Source organism: Microdochium trichocladiopsis (genome assembly GCF_020744255.1).
Source record: "Microdochium trichocladiopsis strain MPI-CAGE-CH-0230 chromosome Unknown B0I36scaffold_2, whole genome shotgun sequence".
Taxonomy (NCBI): Eukaryota; Fungi; Ascomycota; class Sordariomycetes; order Xylariales; family Microdochiaceae; genus Microdochium; species Microdochium trichocladiopsis.
Window position 1 is genome coordinate 2,235,731 of NW_025763545.1, and position 18,384 is coordinate 2,254,114.

An 18,384-nucleotide genomic window follows, 5' to 3' on the forward strand; every position below is an offset into this window, starting at 1 on the left:
GGGCACAGGGTGTGGGTCCGTCGTGCCGCGTGTCTCGTGCGTCCGTGTGGAGGCGGGGCCGGCTGTGCGTGCTTGCTGCTTGCTGTCTGGGGAAGTTGGTGCGGGCCCAAGTCAAGTGTCTTGATGCTGCTGCTGCCGCCTCCTCCCCAACGACAGATCAAGCACAGAGACAGTGCTGTAGGTACGTCGTCACTTTGTCTCACCTGCGGGCGCCTTGCTGCGAAGGGCTGGTTGCCGCGGTGGTGGAGAAAGGTGTGTGTTCCCCGTCAGGACTGACACAGGACGGGAGGAACAAATCTGTTGGGGGAACAAAGACAGTAGATCAAATACAATGCAGGTCTTGGTGGTCACCCGGACAGCCGCCCGCCCTAGCGTGCGGCCCTGTCCTGCCCTGCCCTATGGGCGTGGTTCTCTGCTGGTTGCCGCGCCAAATCCCACCTCTTGTCGAACGATGTGAGAGTAGGGACTGCTGCAACCCGAGCTGCAGACGCTCGGGCGAAAACCACTTGAATGATTATTGATCGCGTGTCTTGTGTCAGGGCCGGGCGTGGGTCATGGCGACACACCAGACGAAGGGCCTCCCTTCGTCTTGGCTCCATTCTGTTTCTTTCTTTTCCCTTCCGATGCTGCGAACACAGCCACCAATCCACGCCTAGTTCCCCTTGGCATCGCAAAACGCGGGGGCGGAGACGGGGTTCGCTGCAGCAACCCGCGTTGCTTTTTTGGAACGGGATGATGCCAGGCTCAAGCCGATGGAGCGGGACGTCCCTCACGTGGTGTCAGAAATGTTGCAAGACCGCGAGAGCCCACCCTCCTTTGCTGCTGTTAATACCTCTCATTCAATTGGTTGGGTCTCACAGTTGTGCCATGTTGTCCAGGCCCTTTTGGGTCTTGGTCACGGTGAATTGAGTTTTATTGGTTCGATGACCAGGGGGGATCTCGATGTCGGCTCTCGGATTTTAAGTCTTCTCGTGTTTAGAAGAGAACCACCTCGAGCGCCATTGAGCTCGTCTTCGACAGCGTCTTTCATTCGCTCTGGACGGGCCTGGGGAGAGCATATCTACCCTTTACGATCTGATGACAAAAGGTGGCGTTGCCCTCCTGCGGCGTTCACCAGGCCACCTAAAATTGAGGAGGCAGCAGAGATCCATTAGTTTAGAATATTTCTTGGCTTATGGAAAATCAGCAGCAACGGAGATGTACTCGACACCCCCGCCCCCCGGGGGGTGATATAATATAGCAATGGCTAGGATAAGAGAGTGATCGACCCCTTTGACACGTCTGACAATCCCTCGGCTTGCCGGCCCCCCCCCCCCTTCAAGTCAGTTCGAGAACAGGCAGGTCGACGCTGATCAACGTCGCAGGACAAAGGACGGGCATGACTGTAAAAGGATTCAGCATGGTTTTAGAAAAGGGGGCTGTGTTGCAATGGGGTCATCAGAATTGTCAGAACAACGGGATCCAGGCCGACGGCCTGAGTGCGTCGAGGCCATCTGGCTCTATTTCATCTCTCGCTCGACGCTGTGCTTTCTCTGACCTGTGAACGTTCCGGCACAGGTAGTGAGCATGGGCGACTAAGTACTTACCTAGGTAGCTAGCTTGCCTGAACTATAGATGAAATAAGTTTGGAGCGGCTTCTTTTTGCAGACCAACGTGCGTTTTGGCTAATGATCCAGTCGGCTATTGGTGCCTCCCCCCGGAGTCATCCCCCCCCTGACTGGCCGGTCCTGTTCCGCCAAAAGTTGGGACTTGCCAGAATTGCGTGACCGAGGTGTCGTGTGTGGCCTTTTCTCGAATCGGCAAGCGGCAAGCGAAACGTGAGTTGGATTTCAAGGCGCAGGTTCTCAAGGAAATAATTACCTCAAAAAAAATGAGGTTGTCTCACTTGCAACAACGGCATTGTCTCGATGACACTGGAGAGGAGATCGGACACGGACTTGGACTGGTCCTCCTGGCCGATGGCTAGTCGATTGTAACTATGGAAGTGAGTAGTTCCGCACGTGCTGGTTAGTTTGATATCTTGTAACGACCGGCTTGACTGGCATTTGTCATGAACGAGTGACACAGCGGCCCTGATATTCACATGATTTTTAGTATTTGTCCAATCACTGTACACGGAGACCAAAATATCATAGTTGCACGAAAAAGGCCTGAACCAAGTATCCATATTCTAAGATTACTGATGCCTCCATATTGCAGTAACATTGAATCTCATCCATTGCCACTATTTTTCACGTGGTGCACGGAGTGCACAGCCGACGTTCTTTTGCACTGGATTATATTTTACAGTATCTGTGGTTTTCTCTATATGACAATCCTTCAGAAAAGCACCGCTGCGTGGTGGGCAGCCAAAGTCTTGTCGTCGAGAAGATCAAATGACTCTATCACAGGCAAGCGCTCAGTCACGTCCGGGGACAAGGCGGCGTTGCCAGGCCGCTGGACAACCTTGCTCTGCATACCGGCGCTGATGGCGGCATCCACCTCTTGGACGTTGTCGCTCAGAAAGAGCCACTCGGCCGCAGGGATTTCGGGATACTTGCTGGCAATCCTCTTGTAGCTGGTAGCTTCCTGCTTGAGGCCGGCATTGACCGTGTCGAACCAGTCCGAGATGAGAGGGCTGAGATCGGGGGGGCTGCTGCTTGTATGCTGGAACAGAAGCTTCTGGGCCGGGACGGAACCAGACGAGTAGATCATGACTTTAATGCCGTTGTCTGTCCATGACTTGAGCTTCGGTGCTACGTCCGGGAAGAGCGGCGCCCGGATCTCGCCGTTCGCGTATCCTCTCTGCCATAGATAGCCTTGGAGACTCTTGAGGTAGGAGATCTTGAGGTCTTGCGCCATGAGATCCTGGACATGCGCGAAGAGAGCGTCTTTCGAAGCTGCGTGCTCTGCCGGGAACGCTGCTCTATATGGGGCAAACTCGGGACTGTCCCATTGTGTGTCAAGAGTCTCGGGCAGGACTCTCAGAGCATATGGAAACTACGAGGACCGTCAGACCGGAACGGAAGAATACACCCGAGTGACCTTTGACACAAGCAAGGCTAGGCAACGTCTGAATATCTCCCGAGAGTCGACCGGGAGTCCACCACTTGGGAGAGCTCTGAGCGACAAGGCGGCACGGCGCCACTTGAGCCGGGTGCCTAGTACGGGATCGGCAACGGGCATAGAGCAGACATTAAGGGAAGCAACAGGGGCAAACACCAGACAGACACAGGCGATAGGACGGGCAAATCTTACCAGGACATCCTTGACGAACGAGATGGGACACACGGTGCCCTCTGTCAACACGGAGCGACGTCAGAACTGAGGATCATGGAACACAGCACGCGTGATCGCCAAGACACGGAGACAGTACAGTCAAAGCAGAGGTGGCAGGAGAGGAGGGCAAGAGACTCGGCAAATGCTGGGCTTCGTTCTTACCGATGTCGAGCAGAGCAACCTTGACAGATGGTGGTGTGGCCATCATGAACCCAGGACTTCTGAGCAGGCTTGTGAGCAGGCTGGTGGCTGGCTGGAAGGTGGTTTGTCAACTTTGTCAGCCTCGCACTTGCAATCAAGCGGTTCCCTTGGCTAGCTCAACTTCGCCGCCTGCCAGCCTTGGTTGACCAGCATAATGCTTCTCATGGCGAGCGGTGAGGAGGCCAACAAGGAAGAAAGAGGATGTCCAGCCTCACGAACCGTATCGAATTGCCGGGATAAAAAAAAAACCCCTCCCCAAGTGGTAGGGGGAAGCCGGAAGAAGATTTTTTTTTTTTGTTGGCCCTTTGACGCGCCGAGCGCAGCCAACCTCCTTGGTGGACGTGTCGAGATGGTAGTCGCCGGGTACGCGACGGAACTGGGGTGGTGCGTGTGCAGGCTGGATGGCTGGCTGGCTGACTGAGTGCTTGTGACGCTGTCAAGAAAGGTGTGGGTGGTTGAGAGAAGGCGGTGAGGTGTTCGCAGGTCCCCGTTGGCTGGAACCCCAGTCTTTTGGGCGTCTTAGGCGGCGGGTTCTATCACATCGCGCAGATGCTTGCATGGAGCAACAACCACAACTGCCATGGACAGCCTGCCATCACCATCGCATCACGCACGCAAGTGGACCTCGCATTGCCGCATGCTACCTCTGGCCATGCACCAGGGCCTCGCAGTTCATGCCTGAAGCCGTGCCCGGCTCGTTGCCATGCTGCCCTCGAGCCACGATGCTGTCACGTTGTCTCCAAACGGACGATACCAGTCCTCGCCGCTAGACAGGTCCAATCGACGTTGCAGACAGCCTTCATCGCTGCATCCGACATGGGCGCGAGCCATCCTGAGCTTACTAGGCAATGGAATTGATTCGAAGAGGGAAAGAACAAAAACAAAAAAGACAGCAGAGCTTTGACCAAACCCTCTCTTGGACGACATGGTCGCCCCCTTGCCCTAGATTGCCGTTCCCGTACAACCGGCTCGTCGGTCTGCAGGAATCGCGTCAACCCACCACGCAAAAGAAGGCTTGCGATGCTGGTCCCTGTTGCCAACCAACCTCGCCCAGCCTCTTTGGGGCTGGCGACCACGAGTTCGGGCGACCCTGGCGGCAGTGGGGATGGAGATGCAGTGGCCACCCGGCCCAGATGGGATGCCCGCCTTCCACAATCAGCTGGACCAGCTTGGGATGCCGTCGACTCCTGCCTGCTCAGGCCGGGGCATGGCTCAATTAACCCAGGGCTTCCGCCTGCATAGCGCTACTGCAGCCACGCAGGTCCGGCATGGTCACGGACGTCTTTTGGGCGTGGAGATGAACATGGTCGAGAGCGAGCTCACAAACAGGGCTGGGCTTGCAGCGAGCCAGGTCCTGACCGAACAGATCCGACGGATTCTTCTTGGTACTAAGAAAGTTCCCGGACGATTCTTGGATGCTGAGAAACCCGGCATAACAACTGACCACGATGCACACTAGCCCGACGCACAGCTGTGAAGTGATTGCAAGCTGCCGGGACCTGCCCTTTGACTATGGCTGTCCCTCTAGCATTTGAAGGGCAGACCAGAATGAATGGGAGAGCGATGATATCGGCCAGCGACTAGATCCCAGGGACCCACTTGCTTGACAGCATCAAAGCCAAGTCAGGTACAGGCTCCACAAGTCGTCATCACAAGCGGGCTTGGCTGGCTGGCTGTTCAGGCATTGCTGCATCCGCATCATGGCAAAGCCAGGAGGTATGTAGTCACGGGTTGACGATGATGCAAGCCAGTCCACAGCTGGGTACGGGGCGTTGCCATCGGATCCTCTCGGCATGCGTGCGCGCAGAGCGAGACTGCTCCACAGACATCAGGAGGACGGGGCATGTTGAGAGTCGTTCGACATTTCCAACCGGCCAGAAGAACGCTGTGTGACCAACAGCTACTCGCACCAGCGATTGTATCGCATGACGAGAAGCACCTTTCACGTGCATGGAGGCTTTCATGGGCATGCCATGTCTGGACTGAAGCCGCCGACTCCTGCGTCCGCAAAATCTCGCCTGCACTTGAGCAGCCATGTTCTTTGTGCGACACTCAATTCCGGCGTCGTGGATTGCTTACTTGGGGTTGCTGGGCATCCGTAGATGGGTGGAAGATGCCAGCCAAGAGACAGCCAATCCCCAAGGGTCGCTGTGAGACAAGAGAGACGTGCGTCGACTTTTCCTCCACGACAAGTGTAACTTGCCGTGGCATGGCCATGGCCTCCAGCATGGCTGCTGTCGAGTGTGTATGGATGCAGCTGAGACAACCTGTGGCAGCATTGCATATACACTTTGGGGGCACTTGGTCGTGACTGGTTGATTATCGCATCCCTGGATGGGCCAGTCTGCAGTACGTCGCAGAAGGACAGTCAATCACAAGGCGTGCTAGAACTTCCTTATCAAGTGGTCCATTTGATGTGCAGACGATCCGCCTCTCCCTCCAGCAGGCCGATACGATAGACCGCCGACCGAGGACGATCGGAGTCGCGATAGTATCCGCAAAAGATATCTTGGGGTCGGTCTTTCACGCCCGACTGCAGATTGCGTGATCGCCTTGCCTAGTTGTTAACACGTTGGGGCTCGGGATGAGGGTCACGATAATTAGTAAAGGTGCAGGAAGTACTCATGTCGCCTGACGGGGTGGAACGACAGTCAAGTCATGATCAGCGCGGCAGCATGATCACACGACGGAATGAACCCCTGGACGCGCATCGCCTGCAATGGTAGGATGTACTCCGTCGACAGATCGTCACAGCTTATCTGTCGTGCAACCTTTTTTCTCTCTCTTTTTTCTCGAAAGGGACATTGTTTGTGGTAGAAAGGCAATTTTCGGACAACACGTGCGTGGTTTGGACACCCAAGATCTTTTTTCACATCCCATCACAGGCCGCATGAAGAATGACTTGAGCAATGGACTGGATGATATCTTGAGCGCTCGAGATAGTCGAGCTGTGGAGTCTATTCGCCAAGCCGACACCCCGACAGAGATAACGTGCTCGGTGGCGGCGGGTGCTGACACCTAGTGGAAAAATCGTCAAAGCCACGAGCTAGCTAGCTAATTGAGTTTGCGACATGAAAGGGACCCCCGTTCTGGATTCCTCCCACGATTCGTCGGGACCGGAAGATGTGTGGAGGGTTCACGGTTTGGCAAGTCACTCAATCACTCACTCACTCACCCACTCACTGGGCGCGAATCGGTGGTGAACAGAGAGAGAGAGTGTGTGTGTGGTGTGGTGTGTTGTGCACTGGCTGGCTGGCGTCTGAGGGTCTCATCATCCGCGTCCAAGGACTGAAACCGTGCCGTGGGGATTCTGCAACACATGGCGTGCATGCGGATCGGGGGGTCTGAAAGTGTCAGGTCTCTCTCTCTCTGAGCACACACTGGTCTCAACAACCATACCATGGTACGCGAGCGATGATGGATCAGCAGCCACCCCGTGCGACCCCTTCAAGCTAACAAAGCTACCAGAGCACCGCTCCCGTCCATCCGTCCCCCCGCCTGAATTGGTGTGTCACCTTGCTCGGCTCGACTTTTCTCTGTTTTTGACAGGCAAGGGTACGCATGAACACAGGAGGCCCTGACCGTTGCTTTCCCTGCGGAAAGCCGCCGATCGAGGAACGGTTCCCATCCACGCCATGACCACCATGCGACCCCTTCCCCGGGAATGGCGCATGCATTGAGACAAGGGGACCAGGTTCGTCAACAACGATGAAGAGAAAGAAAACAAAATAGTTAATCACAATGGAGCGCAAAGTAAATAAATAAATAAACAACAAGCGCCGCCGCCCCAGGAATCCCCCCGCCCGAGAGATGCCAACTGAGATTGATGAGCGCTCGGTCTCGGCAGCGAGCATGAGGCGACGTTCACAGACGGAGGTTGCAATGCGTCCACAAGCCATGTCTGTCGCAGTGTCGACCTGCAGGAATTTTAAGATTGCAATACGGAGTGGTCAGACACAACAGCTCACTCGTGAGAGAGCTCCAATGTGAAGCCGAACAACATACACCTGCAGTACCTGGGGCAACGACACGCAAGAAGGTTGCGGGTACTCAAGATGCAGGTGTGCGTTGTGTATGCGCGACAAGTACCTCTCACCCCAAGCAATCCAAGCCACGTTGACAACCTGCCAGTCGTCCTGCGGTCCACGTTTGGAGAGGTACGGCAGCAGCCAGTGGGCGTGGTCCAAGACATGCAGCTGGATAGGAGTGCATACATGTGAGCGTCAACTGGCCCTCTCATTGGGCGGTGCCACCCCTGGCGGGACGGATAAATTACGATAACCTGGGGGCCGCGCCGCCTCTGCGCGCCAGCAGGCAAGCTTGGAGGAGCTCATCATTTGGAGACGTGAAACGGAAGCCGCTGGAAAGGATGCACGCTTGACGCTCACTGAAGCGCGTCTGATACAGCCCATTGGACGGTGATAATGAAGTGGCAGAGGCTAATCTCAGGCTACAGACGATGTGTGGTTGATGTTGCCCTCTGGCGGCGGGAGGCAAGGAGAGTAGGAGATTGGCCCGGACCGGACGGACTTCACTGGCAAGGTGGGAGTCGAGGGAGGGAGTGAATGCCCCAGAGTTCCGGCCGGAGAATGCAATGGGCACGGAGAGCGCCGGCCGATGTAGTGCTCCGTGTCCAGGCGGCGGCTTTGCCTCACACAGGGCCTAAACTAAACTCCCTTGAGGCAAGCGAGGTTGTCTGGATGGCATGCCAGAAGACTGTGATTACGTGACTGGCCAGGTCTTTTGTTGGGAGGGCCAAGGGGAAATGACGACGAACACGACGTGGTCATTTGCGACGACATGCCTCTCCCTCTCCACACTGTTGATTACAGCACAGCGGGCGCGAGGCATGGACCACGAGAAAAATGTGAATGAGCACGAGGACAAGAAACCGTCTGCGTGACTGATAGGCAGGCCTGGTAGGCAGACGAATTCGCAGGCGTGGCAAGGCGTTGGTGTTTCCACGAGCTTCTCTGGATGATCGCCAGCAGGGCCAGGCGAGCGTGGAAACAGGACACATGTCCGTAACATGGCGCTGCGCCCGGATGACTTGGTTTCCCGCCTTGTCCGCGAAAGAGAGAACGTGACGACGATAGTCGTGGGGCAAGCAGGCAGACAGGGCCCGGCAATCCCATGTTTCCAAGGTTCCACGCGGTAATCAATCTGGGAAAAGCAGGTACGAAGCAGGACTTGGACGGGGCCCGCTCCTCTGACCCACGGAGAGAACGGCAGGCAGGGCAGGCAGGAGCAATCACGGGTACCTCGAGAGCGAGTTTCGCAGGGCGCCTGCAGGCGTGGTCTGGTGCTGGGCTCGGGGGCGGGCGACTACCACGCGGGCAAGTAGAGGCGGTGAGGTGGCGAAGGTGGCCCCGGGCCGCATTCAGCAAGACCAGACGACACTACACACACTCGCGCGCTTGCCCCCGTGCCGCCCTGCCTGTCACCTCTGCCTGCCTGCCCACCCTAAGGTACGATAGTACACGGTGCAGGCCGGCCTAGCGCCACTGCTGCTGCATGAGGGCCACCAATGGCGGGGGCTGTGGTCAGGCGGTGTGTGGGGCATCTCCAAATTTGGGCGCCCGCGGCCATTCTTGGGAGAGCACCACTGGGCCGCTAGCCACAGGGTGCACCACCACTCAGGGCCGGCCGGGCCTCTGCCAATCTCCAGGGCTCCTGGCCAAATGTCTCCAACAGTCCTGGGTTGGGAGGTCCAGGCCGTGAGAATGAAGACACCAACACTGTGCCTCACCACCAAAGAGTGTGCTCTGCCCACCCTCTCCACGTCCTTCTAGACCGGATCAGCACTGTTAGGACAGGATGATATCACAAGTACTGACTTGGCTGCCACACCACGGAGAAGTGACCGCTACAGGACGCCCCGCCCTAACAGACCGGCCACGCAAGAGCCCCGAGAAACGCGTCAGAGACACAGTGCAAACCCAATCACGTCGAGAGTGCTGGCTATCACGACAGCAGCAGCGTCTGGCTGGATGCCCCGGCCATCGGAGGCGCAAGACTCACACGGTTCCCTATCGCGAGGCACGTTGTGACCTGGCGCTCGCTGCTGACGCCCGCCCACCCCCCCGGCCAGGCCCTGACACCCTGGTCTTGAAGTTACGTAGCTGCTTGTTCCTGCTTTGGCCTTGGCCCTTGGGGGACCTGCTCACGCCCACCCCCAGCCTGCTTCGAGCAAGTTCGCGCCGTCTCGCGCTCTGCTCAGCCCAGTGACCAGTGACCACTAGGTCAAGCGCCCTTGTTCACCCGCGCTTTGGCTTGCTGCTGCTGCTGCTGCTGCTGTGAGCTGCTGCCCCCTTCCCAAGCTTCCCCCCCAGTCCCTCTCGCTGCCCTCCCCCCAGTCCCGGTCGGCCCAGTCTCAGTCACCCATTCCATCCATATCCTGCGGCTTCTTCCAGTCCAGTCATCCTACCCTTCTTCTCTTCCGTCCCCGTCGCTCTCTGTTCCCCTTCTCGTCGAGTCCCATCTTCAGCCTGCTCCCGTGCTATCGTCAACTTCCACCGTCAAGAAGAGTGCAACAGAAGAGGCCTTCCAATTCTCCGTCTACTTCGCCCAGCTTTTCCAACCCACTGCCACAACCGCCAATTGTCTCCCTCGCCACTCTCTACCACTCACTTCCTTGCTCACTCGACCAGCAAACACGACAACCACCTCTCGCCCAAAGGTGACCCCCTTTCTCCAGACCGCCATCTCAGGACGACAATCACCCCTGCCTGCACGCAACGGGGCTTTTTGCTGTGTCGTGACAATTACAAGACTGCACGCTTCCCCAACCTCGTGGTCGGGCTGCCAGCCTTGAACCCCAACCAAGCCAGCTGCACCACTTCACAGGTTCGCCTCGCTGTGTGAACCGTGCTCACACCACGTCACGCCCGGACCCATCGAATACCGGATCCGCCATCTACGAGGCACTTCCCTGTCCGTCCCGACTGCTTGCCAGCACTGCGTTCTCGGTACAGATCGGCCCTGTTCCTGCGGCATCGTCTCGTCCACCTTGTTGTCGTCGACCCCCTCTTCTCGAGTGGGCTCTGCGACTTCATCCCCACCGCTACATAAGCTGATACACACCACTCCACGTGGCCGGCCAGTCTTCCGGACTCGGTCATATATCAGCCACCTTCTTCCTCAACCTCCTCAGCTATTAGCGGCCTTTCGACAAGCACCGTCGATCGGTTCACACTCTCCAACCACTCGATCCTCGAATGCCATCTCTTACCGAGACGGTCTTTTGTTGATCAATCGCACCCGCCACATATCGCCAGACTAAGAGGGATACCCGACGCCCTTTCAGTCTTCTTTCCACGCATCGTCATCATTCCCAGCGAACCACATCGATTTCTTGATACCGTTTCCATGTCGTTATAACGACTTCTCTAACACTCTCTCGGGACCCAAGGTCCGGCACCTATTCACGAACATTCAACCTACCTTTTTCACAATCTCATTTGTCGCACTACAATCCGGAAATACCCATATATGAGCCTCTGACACTGAACGACTTGGAGTTTTACCTGTTTGCAACCATCGCCGAAGCCACTTGTTCATACTGTACATTCTCGCAACCTGCTCCTCTCGACTCATGAAATTTCACATCGCCACCACATCTCTAGAAGTTCTTTTCACCAAAAGCTTCGATTCATTCAACTCAACACTCGCCACACCATCCGAGTATTAGCGCTATTGGATTGATTGTCCAATAACTGCTCGTGCACAACTCGCCGCTGGTTCCACGAACCACAACCCCTCTCGTCCCTTCTCTCGTCTCTCGCGAGACCACGTCATGGAATGCTTGAAGAACAACTTTCACAATGGAGTTGTACTCGGCGATAGGTTCCAGACCATCTCGCCCCTCAACCATGGCTCTTTTGGCATGGTCTTCTCGGCCCGCGATCTGCAGACCAACGAGATCGTAGCCGTCAAGTGCATGACCAAAAGGTCGGCCGTCGCAGATCCCAGCGTCGACTTGTTCTACGACGAGAAGTCAGAGGAGCTTTACTGCCACCGCCGTCTTGCTGCTCACCCCAACATTGTCAACTTGATCGACACTTTCGAAACCGATGCTCATCTCTACCTCGCACTCGAGTACTGTTCTCAGGGCGATCTGTACGAGGCCATCCGTAGAGGTTACGGGCCACTCGAGACCGAGCACGTTCGCCAGTTCATGCTAGAGCTCGTCGACGCTGTCTCGTACATGCACGAACAGGGCATCTACCACCGCGACATCAAGCCTGAGAACATTTTCCTGTCGCAGACCGGATCCATGAAGCTCGGTGATTTTGGCTTGGCCACGACCGACAAGTGGAGCTACGAGACCGCTGTTGGGAGCGACCGCTACATGTCGCCAGAGCAGTATGACTCTGCTGGCGCGGGATACTCGCCCGCCCAAGCTGACATCTGGGCCATTGGTGTCTGCCTGCTCAACATTCTCTTTTCCCGTAACCCCTTCACCACCCCGACCGAGTCCGACCCCTTGTTCCTCGACTTCTCGCGCGACAAGCAGTCTCTCTTCGACGTCTTCCCCTCGATGTCTCAAGACACGTACGAGGTCATTGTTCAGTTCATGAACGTTGACCCGACCAAGCGTTCCCTGGTTGGAGCGCGTGAGGCTCTCCTGCGCGTCGTCAGCTTCACCACTGACGATGAGGCCCTGGACGACTTCTGCACCGCTGAGCGGGCTGCCATCGCCACTGCCAACCGTGAGCCTCTGCGCACTCCTTCGATTCAGAGCCCGCTGGTCGATCAAGGCGCATTCCCGTGGACCAAGGCTCTTCATGCTGGTGCCAAGCCAATCCGTCAGCTCAGCGCCATACCCGATGACGAGAGCTACACCGAGGACCTGTTCCCCAAGTCGGAGAACACTTCGGATTGGTTCTCTGGGTCTGCGATGACTCCCTCCATCTCCTCGGTGCTCACCTCCAACCTGGCGGCCTCGATGCACTCCCTGTCCATCTCGAAACCGGTCAACGTTTCCACGCGGGCTGCGCCATCCCATGTATTGCCCATGGCCGGCTCTTTGCCCATCAACATGTCGAGACCGAGGCCCACTCTCAATGCCATGTCCATGGTCTTCGGCCGCCAGAAGGATGCAGTCTCCAAAAGCTGGTCGGACATGTGGGACGAGGACTTGGAGGAGGATGAGGAGGAGTCGGCTCGTCAGCTGCAGGCGCTCAAGGAGCTCAACTCGCGGACGTGGAGTCAGGAGAGCAAGACGGAGGACGTCGACACTGTGCTTGGATCCACGGCACAGACGCCAGTTCCTGCATCTGAGGCGGACTTCTCGCTTTCCTCTCCGGTCGTCGACACCTTTTCGAGTGACATCGACGGTGATATGGTGGCCGATGGCTTCTTCTTTGAGGAACAGCCCGTCGTCGTCGAGCAGCCCAAGTATTCGTCGTCTCGCTACTCGCCTCCGGCCAAGCGATCCGGCCTTGACAAGTGGGCCGAGCTTGGCGAGCGTCGCCGTGCCTTGCCTCGGTCTTTCGAGCCCAAGTCTGTGGAGCCAGCTCTGAAGACTCAACGCCAATTCGGGTACGACTTCAAGAGTTCGTTCGGCACTGGAATCGGTCTCTGGGATTCTACGAACCAACAACACTACAAGGGGAACCGGGACCGTGCCAAATCGCGTGGTGCCTGTCCCTGGAACCAAGGACGAGACTGGAACTGGCGTGAGAAGCGCCATGGTTTCGGCGACATTGAGTGGGTTGGCCATTGGCAAGAGTCTCACTAGATGAGGGCTCGCCGATGATGCCTTTTGTAGTTGGGCTGATTGCCCACAACTCTGCTTCTGGGGTTTGCTGCCATCTTTCTTTGCCCACATTCACAAAAACACTTTATTCGAAGCACATCTTGTTATACTCTATTAGGCCTATTATTGGAGGATCCACAGGGGACTAAGGCCGCTCAACCAGACTGACTTTCCCCTGAGCAAACTTTTTTGGATTACAACACTTTTTTTTTTTGGCATGGACAGCAAACCCACGGCATTGTTGATGGATCGATCTGGCTTCTAGCTCGCTTTCTCGGTATCTTACTTTTAGATTAGCCCCCCTTAAGAATACCAGAAGTTACCCACTCACTGGACTAGTGTCTGTTATGTTGGTGATTGTGCAGTGTCCGCCGGGCGACCTATCCGCCAGCGCTATATTCCCAATGTTGCTCATCAGGCCTTGATACCAAGTGACAGGGTCTATGTAAAGTTTCATTACTCTTGCGCTTGACAGCACTGGGTCTTGTCATGGGGAGCCTGACATTCTTGTTTGTATTGAATGACCTACGTGATTGTTCGGGTTTGGAAAGCACCCTGGCAGAGAGGGGCCGGTAGGATACCAGCACCACATTGTCAAGGGACTTCTTTGGTCGTCGTCATCGTCGTCGTCGTCGTCATGGATTGTAAACTCGACCATGTTAATGCTGTGGGTAAGGGGTAAGCTTGTTCCTTGTCAATTTTGAGCCGGGCCATGTTCGTTGATCATCAATCAACCAGTCAATCAATAATCAAGTGGTGGGAATAGTGTACTTCCTGTCGTGATGGGTGTTGCCGGGCAAGCCCTTTTTGGTCGTCGTCGTTCTTCTCGTTTCCTGGGTGCCAGGGTCTACCAACACCAACACCAACACCATTTGATACCCCTTACTTACTTGCTCTGGAATTCAGCACGAATCACAAGCAGAAATGAGGGAGGGAGGGATGAAGGGAGGGGTTTCTTGCAAGCCTCTGTCGTAACGAATTCACTTTGTCAAATGTTTGAACCCGATACGAGCGAACCTGGGTTAGAGGCAGATGCTTTTTTTTGGAGAACCAAACAAGTAAGCCCCAAGGCGAGTCCACATGATTCGAGCTCGCGAGATGGAGCATCCTTTTTAGGCTGGTCGTGCGACGTGGCGATTCGGTTTAACATGATATATAGACTTGAAAAGACAGTGTCAAAGTTAACAACAACAAGGCCTCACCCAATCGTCCATTCAGAGAATTCACTGCCATCATGATAGCGATGACTACAACCCCGCTCCCGCCGACGAAAACCACGCCATACAAGCGCTTGGATTGCTTAACCGTTGTCGTGGTTCGGACATGCGTGCGAAAATTATCCTATAGATTGCTATGCTGAAATATTGCTGGCCCACCAGGCGTAACTACCATCGAGCATCGTCATCCTATTCCATGGTAGAAAGACAAAATATCGTATGTATGCGTCAAAGCGATAACGCCAGTCCTCATGCTAATTCAGCGTTTTTTCAGTCGACCGTGAAATCAGACTTTTCATAATGCTGGTCCTCCTGCCGCTTCCTTACATCCCGCGTGCGCATTTCGAAGTCCTGCAAATGCTTCTCATACTGGTGACTCGTGTCATATCGGTCCTCTCTCACTCCGTCGCTCCAATGAGATCCTTGGGCAGGAATGCCCATACCGTGCCGACGATGGAGAGTGTCAGCGATGTCAGCATGACACACCACGTGAACAGCTTCTCGCGTGCCGACAACTCATGGCCAAAAAGTTTGAGATAAAAGGCCAGAGGCAGCCTGTGGGAGACGTTAGATAGAGGCACTGGCAAAGCGAAAGTCTTACAGGCAGGACCGCAGGGACTTACGTGACACAGATTGTAAAGCATAAGGCACTTCCCATGAAAGCCATAATCGAGTCGAATGCAGGGAATGCAATCGACACCGCGAGGAAGACACAAAGAACGCCGACACGGACCAAGGCCTTAAGGAGGCCACGAGCAGTGGCCGAGAGTCCAACCATGGAGGATTCACCAGCTACGTGCTGCTGGCGAAGGCCACAGACGACCTCAATGGTGGCGTTGATGGGCTGCGCATTCAGCGGGATCTTCGTCAGGGGGATAATGGCAATAACGATGACGAGGATGATGTTGAGAATATTGGGGTAACCTGTCGTGTCCAGGATGTTGGCTGTGATTTCGTCCCGAACGCCATCACCGAACATCACATAGCCAAGCACGGCCATGAGCGAATCGATACCAAACTGGATCAAGTGTCAGCCGTATGCCGGACGAGGTAGACGCCTGTGAGGAACATACCGTAAAGCCGAAGGTGTAGCTGACTGCTCGTGTGTACTTGTGAGGGTGACGCATGTCACGATAAATCTAGGTACTTTTAGTTCTCAAGCTCGAACAAAACTTGCAGAGAACGTATACGTACATTTGGAAAGACACCATGACCTCCCCATGGAGACATAAGCAAGCCAAGAGAGAGCGGAAGCGTCATCCAATTAGCAGGAAACAGGTATGTGGCGGCAGGCTCAATCAGAGAGCCAGGGCCTGTGGCTTTGAGTAAGCCGCACAGGATCACAATGATTACGACTACTCTGATGTTAGAACCGAAGCCACAAATCGCAAAGATTGCAAGCGAATAAGAACTTACTGCTCATGCAGCAAAGGATGCCGACGAAGCTCGTGAAGCTGAGGAGTGCCAGCGGCGCAAACTGCAGCGGTAGCAGCACCACAGTGCACAAAACTTTCCACTCCGTAACCGTCAAGGATCCAGGAAAGAGCAACACCAGCGAATCGGCAAATAGCACGATGAGAGCAACGCAAGCCGCGAGCAGCTCGAGGGTGAACAGGATGGATGTCATGATTCGAGCTTTGCTGCCAAACGAGATGTAGGCAATGTCGGAAAAGGTGATGATGGTGGGATCAAGATCCATACACTTGGCAAGGATGCCAGCCGTCCAGCTTGTCACGGCAGCGCAAAGTCCCAGCATGATCAAACCCGGCACCCAGCCGGCATACCGAAGGCCCATGGGCAGACTCAGCATGCCGACACCAATCAAGACGCTGTCTGATGTTAGAAGACCACTTTTGACCACCAAGAGCAAAACACGGCAACATACTTTGTAGAGTTGAGTACAGTCTGAGGTAAAGTCGACTGGCCCGAGACTGCCAGCACGATCTTGCCCTCCTGTTCGACTTCCCTGACGAGGATCGCGGGCCGCTCTCCATCTGGCATGCTGGCGCCAGACTCCTGCTGTTGACGCCAAAGCTCGCCAGCGCCGAGCATGGACCGGTGGCTTGCATCAGAATCGATGGTTCCGTAACTCTGAAAGGAGCCATAGCTGCCCACAATGTCTGGGGCGGCCAGGTGAGGGGGGATCTGGAAGATCGAGTTGCTCCTCATGGAACCAGACGGCGAGCTGTGTCGAAAGAGCTGGTCTCCGCTTCCCTGGCGCTTGCGTTCTCCGGAGGGCCCAAAGGGCGAATGAAACATTGGCTCGCCGTCATCCTCGGCCTCGGTAACAGCCGTCTCTGATGTGCTAGCCTCCAGGTGTTGACGCAGCAGAGAAGCTCTCGGGGTGGCCTCAATGTCTGTTCTGCCATATCGGTTCAGATCGGCCGTATGCGCAGGCTCCTGATCGGGGGCGAAGACGAACGAGGGCCGTTGTGGGATAACCTCGGGAAAGACGGCCGCACGCTGCCAGCTGCGGCCGAACGATCTGATGCTGTTGACGCCACCAATATCTGTAAGAGCCGCGAGACCTCGGGAAACAGACGATCTGCAAAGTTCTGTGGTTAGCGCCGCCCAGGCTTAAGCGCTGCCGGTAACTACTGTGCATTGTTGGCTTACCTGCGGCGCTGTCGCGTGTTGACCTCGGGATCGCGTTCTTGGGTTCCACGGTCGCCCAGGAGGGCCTGCTGCTCAAAGTGGACGCTTGCTGCCGAAGCACCACTGTCACTGCGGCCTGGAGAGGGCCTGCCCTCGTACTCGTCCCACGTCGTGGGCTGCCTGCCTGCCATTGCGCTCGACTTTGGCGGTCTCTGCTTGTGCAAGCAGTTTGGGACGGACAGGAGGGGAAGGCCGCTGCTCACGAGACCTCTGCGATATAAGACAAGGCCTTTCCAGTCAGGCGCACGACAAGGGACTGAGAAAGCCTGCAACGCGTGCTAAAACAAGTGGTGGAGTCGGGCAGGCAGGGTCTCCAGAGTATGGGGGCCACTAACTCAGCCCACGACCCGTAGTTCTATCGCGTGCCCACAAGCTCCCAACGCCAGCCGGAGATGAGGCGATTGGGCACGGGGATGTGTTGGTAGTCTGTCTTGCTTGGGCGTCGTGCCTGGTGATGCTGCCGCTCGTGTTCAGATCTGTTGAGCTGAACGAGCCGGAGGATATCGTGGTCACCAGGTGGCACAAAGGAGAATGATGGCGGTCGTGCTCGGCGCGGGGAGCTGTCGTCTAAAGAAGAGATGAGGGCGTCACGTTGCCCAGAGATAAAGCTCCTGGTCGAGCCAGGCTAGGGCACCCTGCCTGTCGGCTAGCGCTGGGGCTTAATCGTCGAGGGGAAGGGCGAGCAGGATCCATGATGGTAGAATTTTGCCCGAGTCAAGAGCCCCGGCCGGGGAAAGCCTACAGGAGGGGGGCCGCTACACGGAGCTGCAGCACCGGCCGCAACTTGTCGTCCGCGCGCCATCACAAGGCGAGCGTAATTGGAGACTCTTCTCTCTTGCGTCACCTCTGATATTCCAGACATCTGAGCCTCTCTGCATCTCATAGTTAACGCCCTGGACGTACCTATCGAAGGATCTGGAGGCTCCCAGTCCTCCTGCTTTCACCCGCCCTTATCAGCTCCCCACCTCCATGCAGGTGTGGTGGACAACCTGCCGTGATTGGGCGGCTGTGGCTGCATCTTGGGGCACCCTTGCTCAACGATCAAGTTCGAATTACGTCTTGGGATTTGGTATTTCATCCGTAGTCTCGCACGTCTTTGAGTTCCCAGTTGCCATTGACATTGACATTGCCAGATGTGTCAGCCAGACTTGTGCTGCTATTCCTGCGATAATCTGCGGTGCTTGATACTCCGGATGATTGGCTCTGCCCGCTGACAAGAACACGGCACCCGTGGCACGACCGCCCACGCCGTCCGTATCGACAATTGGCCGGGAGGCTCCGTGGCGGTGATGT

The 18,384-nt window shown here is 56.1% G+C and overlaps 5 protein-coding genes across 5 annotated transcripts; 3 read left to right on the top strand and 2 right to left on the bottom strand.

Annotated features, from left to right (window-relative positions):
• The first annotated feature begins 593 nt into the window (after positions 1-593).
• B0I36DRAFT_314762 (uncharacterized protein) lies at positions 594-1,634 on the top strand. Its single transcript, XM_046152809.1, has one exon. It carries the CDS (start codon positions 753-755, stop codon positions 1,152-1,154), a length of 402 nt encoding a protein of 133 aa, XP_046016884.1. The 5' UTR covers positions 594-752; the 3' UTR covers positions 1,155-1,634.
• Positions 1,635-2,116: 482 nt separating this feature from the next.
• Positions 2,117-3,942, bottom strand: B0I36DRAFT_70607 (acireductone synthase-like protein). Its single transcript, XM_046163248.1, has 3 exons — positions 3,421-3,942; positions 3,238-3,278; positions 2,117-2,979 (listed from the first exon to the last, which is right to left on the bottom strand). The coding sequence occupies exons 1-3, from the start codon at positions 3,464-3,466 to the stop codon at positions 2,320-2,322; spliced, it is 747 nt and encodes a 248-aa protein (XP_046016885.1). The 5' UTR covers positions 3,467-3,942; the 3' UTR covers positions 2,117-2,319.
• Positions 3,943-5,197: 1,255 nt separating this feature from the next.
• B0I36DRAFT_314765 (uncharacterized protein) lies at positions 5,198-5,845 on the top strand. Its single transcript, XM_046152810.1, has one exon. The coding sequence runs from the start codon at positions 5,303-5,305 to the stop codon at positions 5,768-5,770; it is 468 nt and encodes a 155-aa protein (XP_046016886.1). The 5' UTR covers positions 5,198-5,302; the 3' UTR covers positions 5,771-5,845.
• A 2,747-nt stretch (positions 5,846-8,592) lies between these two features.
• B0I36DRAFT_428330 (kinase-like domain-containing protein) lies at positions 8,593-13,549 on the top strand (the record flags this gene model as incomplete). The annotated part of the gene is made up of 4 exons (XM_046162452.1): positions 8,593-8,635; positions 9,873-10,138; positions 10,231-10,305; positions 11,150-13,549. The coding sequence occupies 4 exons, from the start codon at positions 8,593-8,595 to the stop codon at positions 13,199-13,201; spliced, it is 2,436 nt and encodes an 811-aa protein (XP_046016887.1). The 3' UTR covers positions 13,202-13,549.
• Positions 13,550-14,645: 1,096 nt separating this feature from the next.
• B0I36DRAFT_70663 (transmembrane amino acid transporter protein-domain-containing protein) lies at positions 14,646-17,334 on the bottom strand. Its single transcript, XM_046163249.1, has 7 exons — positions 17,053-17,334; positions 16,322-16,981; positions 15,853-16,265; positions 15,631-15,791; positions 15,510-15,575; positions 15,060-15,454; positions 14,646-14,991 (listed from the first exon to the last, which is right to left on the bottom strand). Exons 1-7 carry the CDS (start codon positions 17,220-17,222, stop codon positions 14,835-14,837), a joined length of 2,022 nt encoding a protein of 673 aa, XP_046016888.1. The 5' UTR covers positions 17,223-17,334; the 3' UTR covers positions 14,646-14,834.
• Between the last annotated feature and the right edge of the window lie 1,050 nt (positions 17,335-18,384).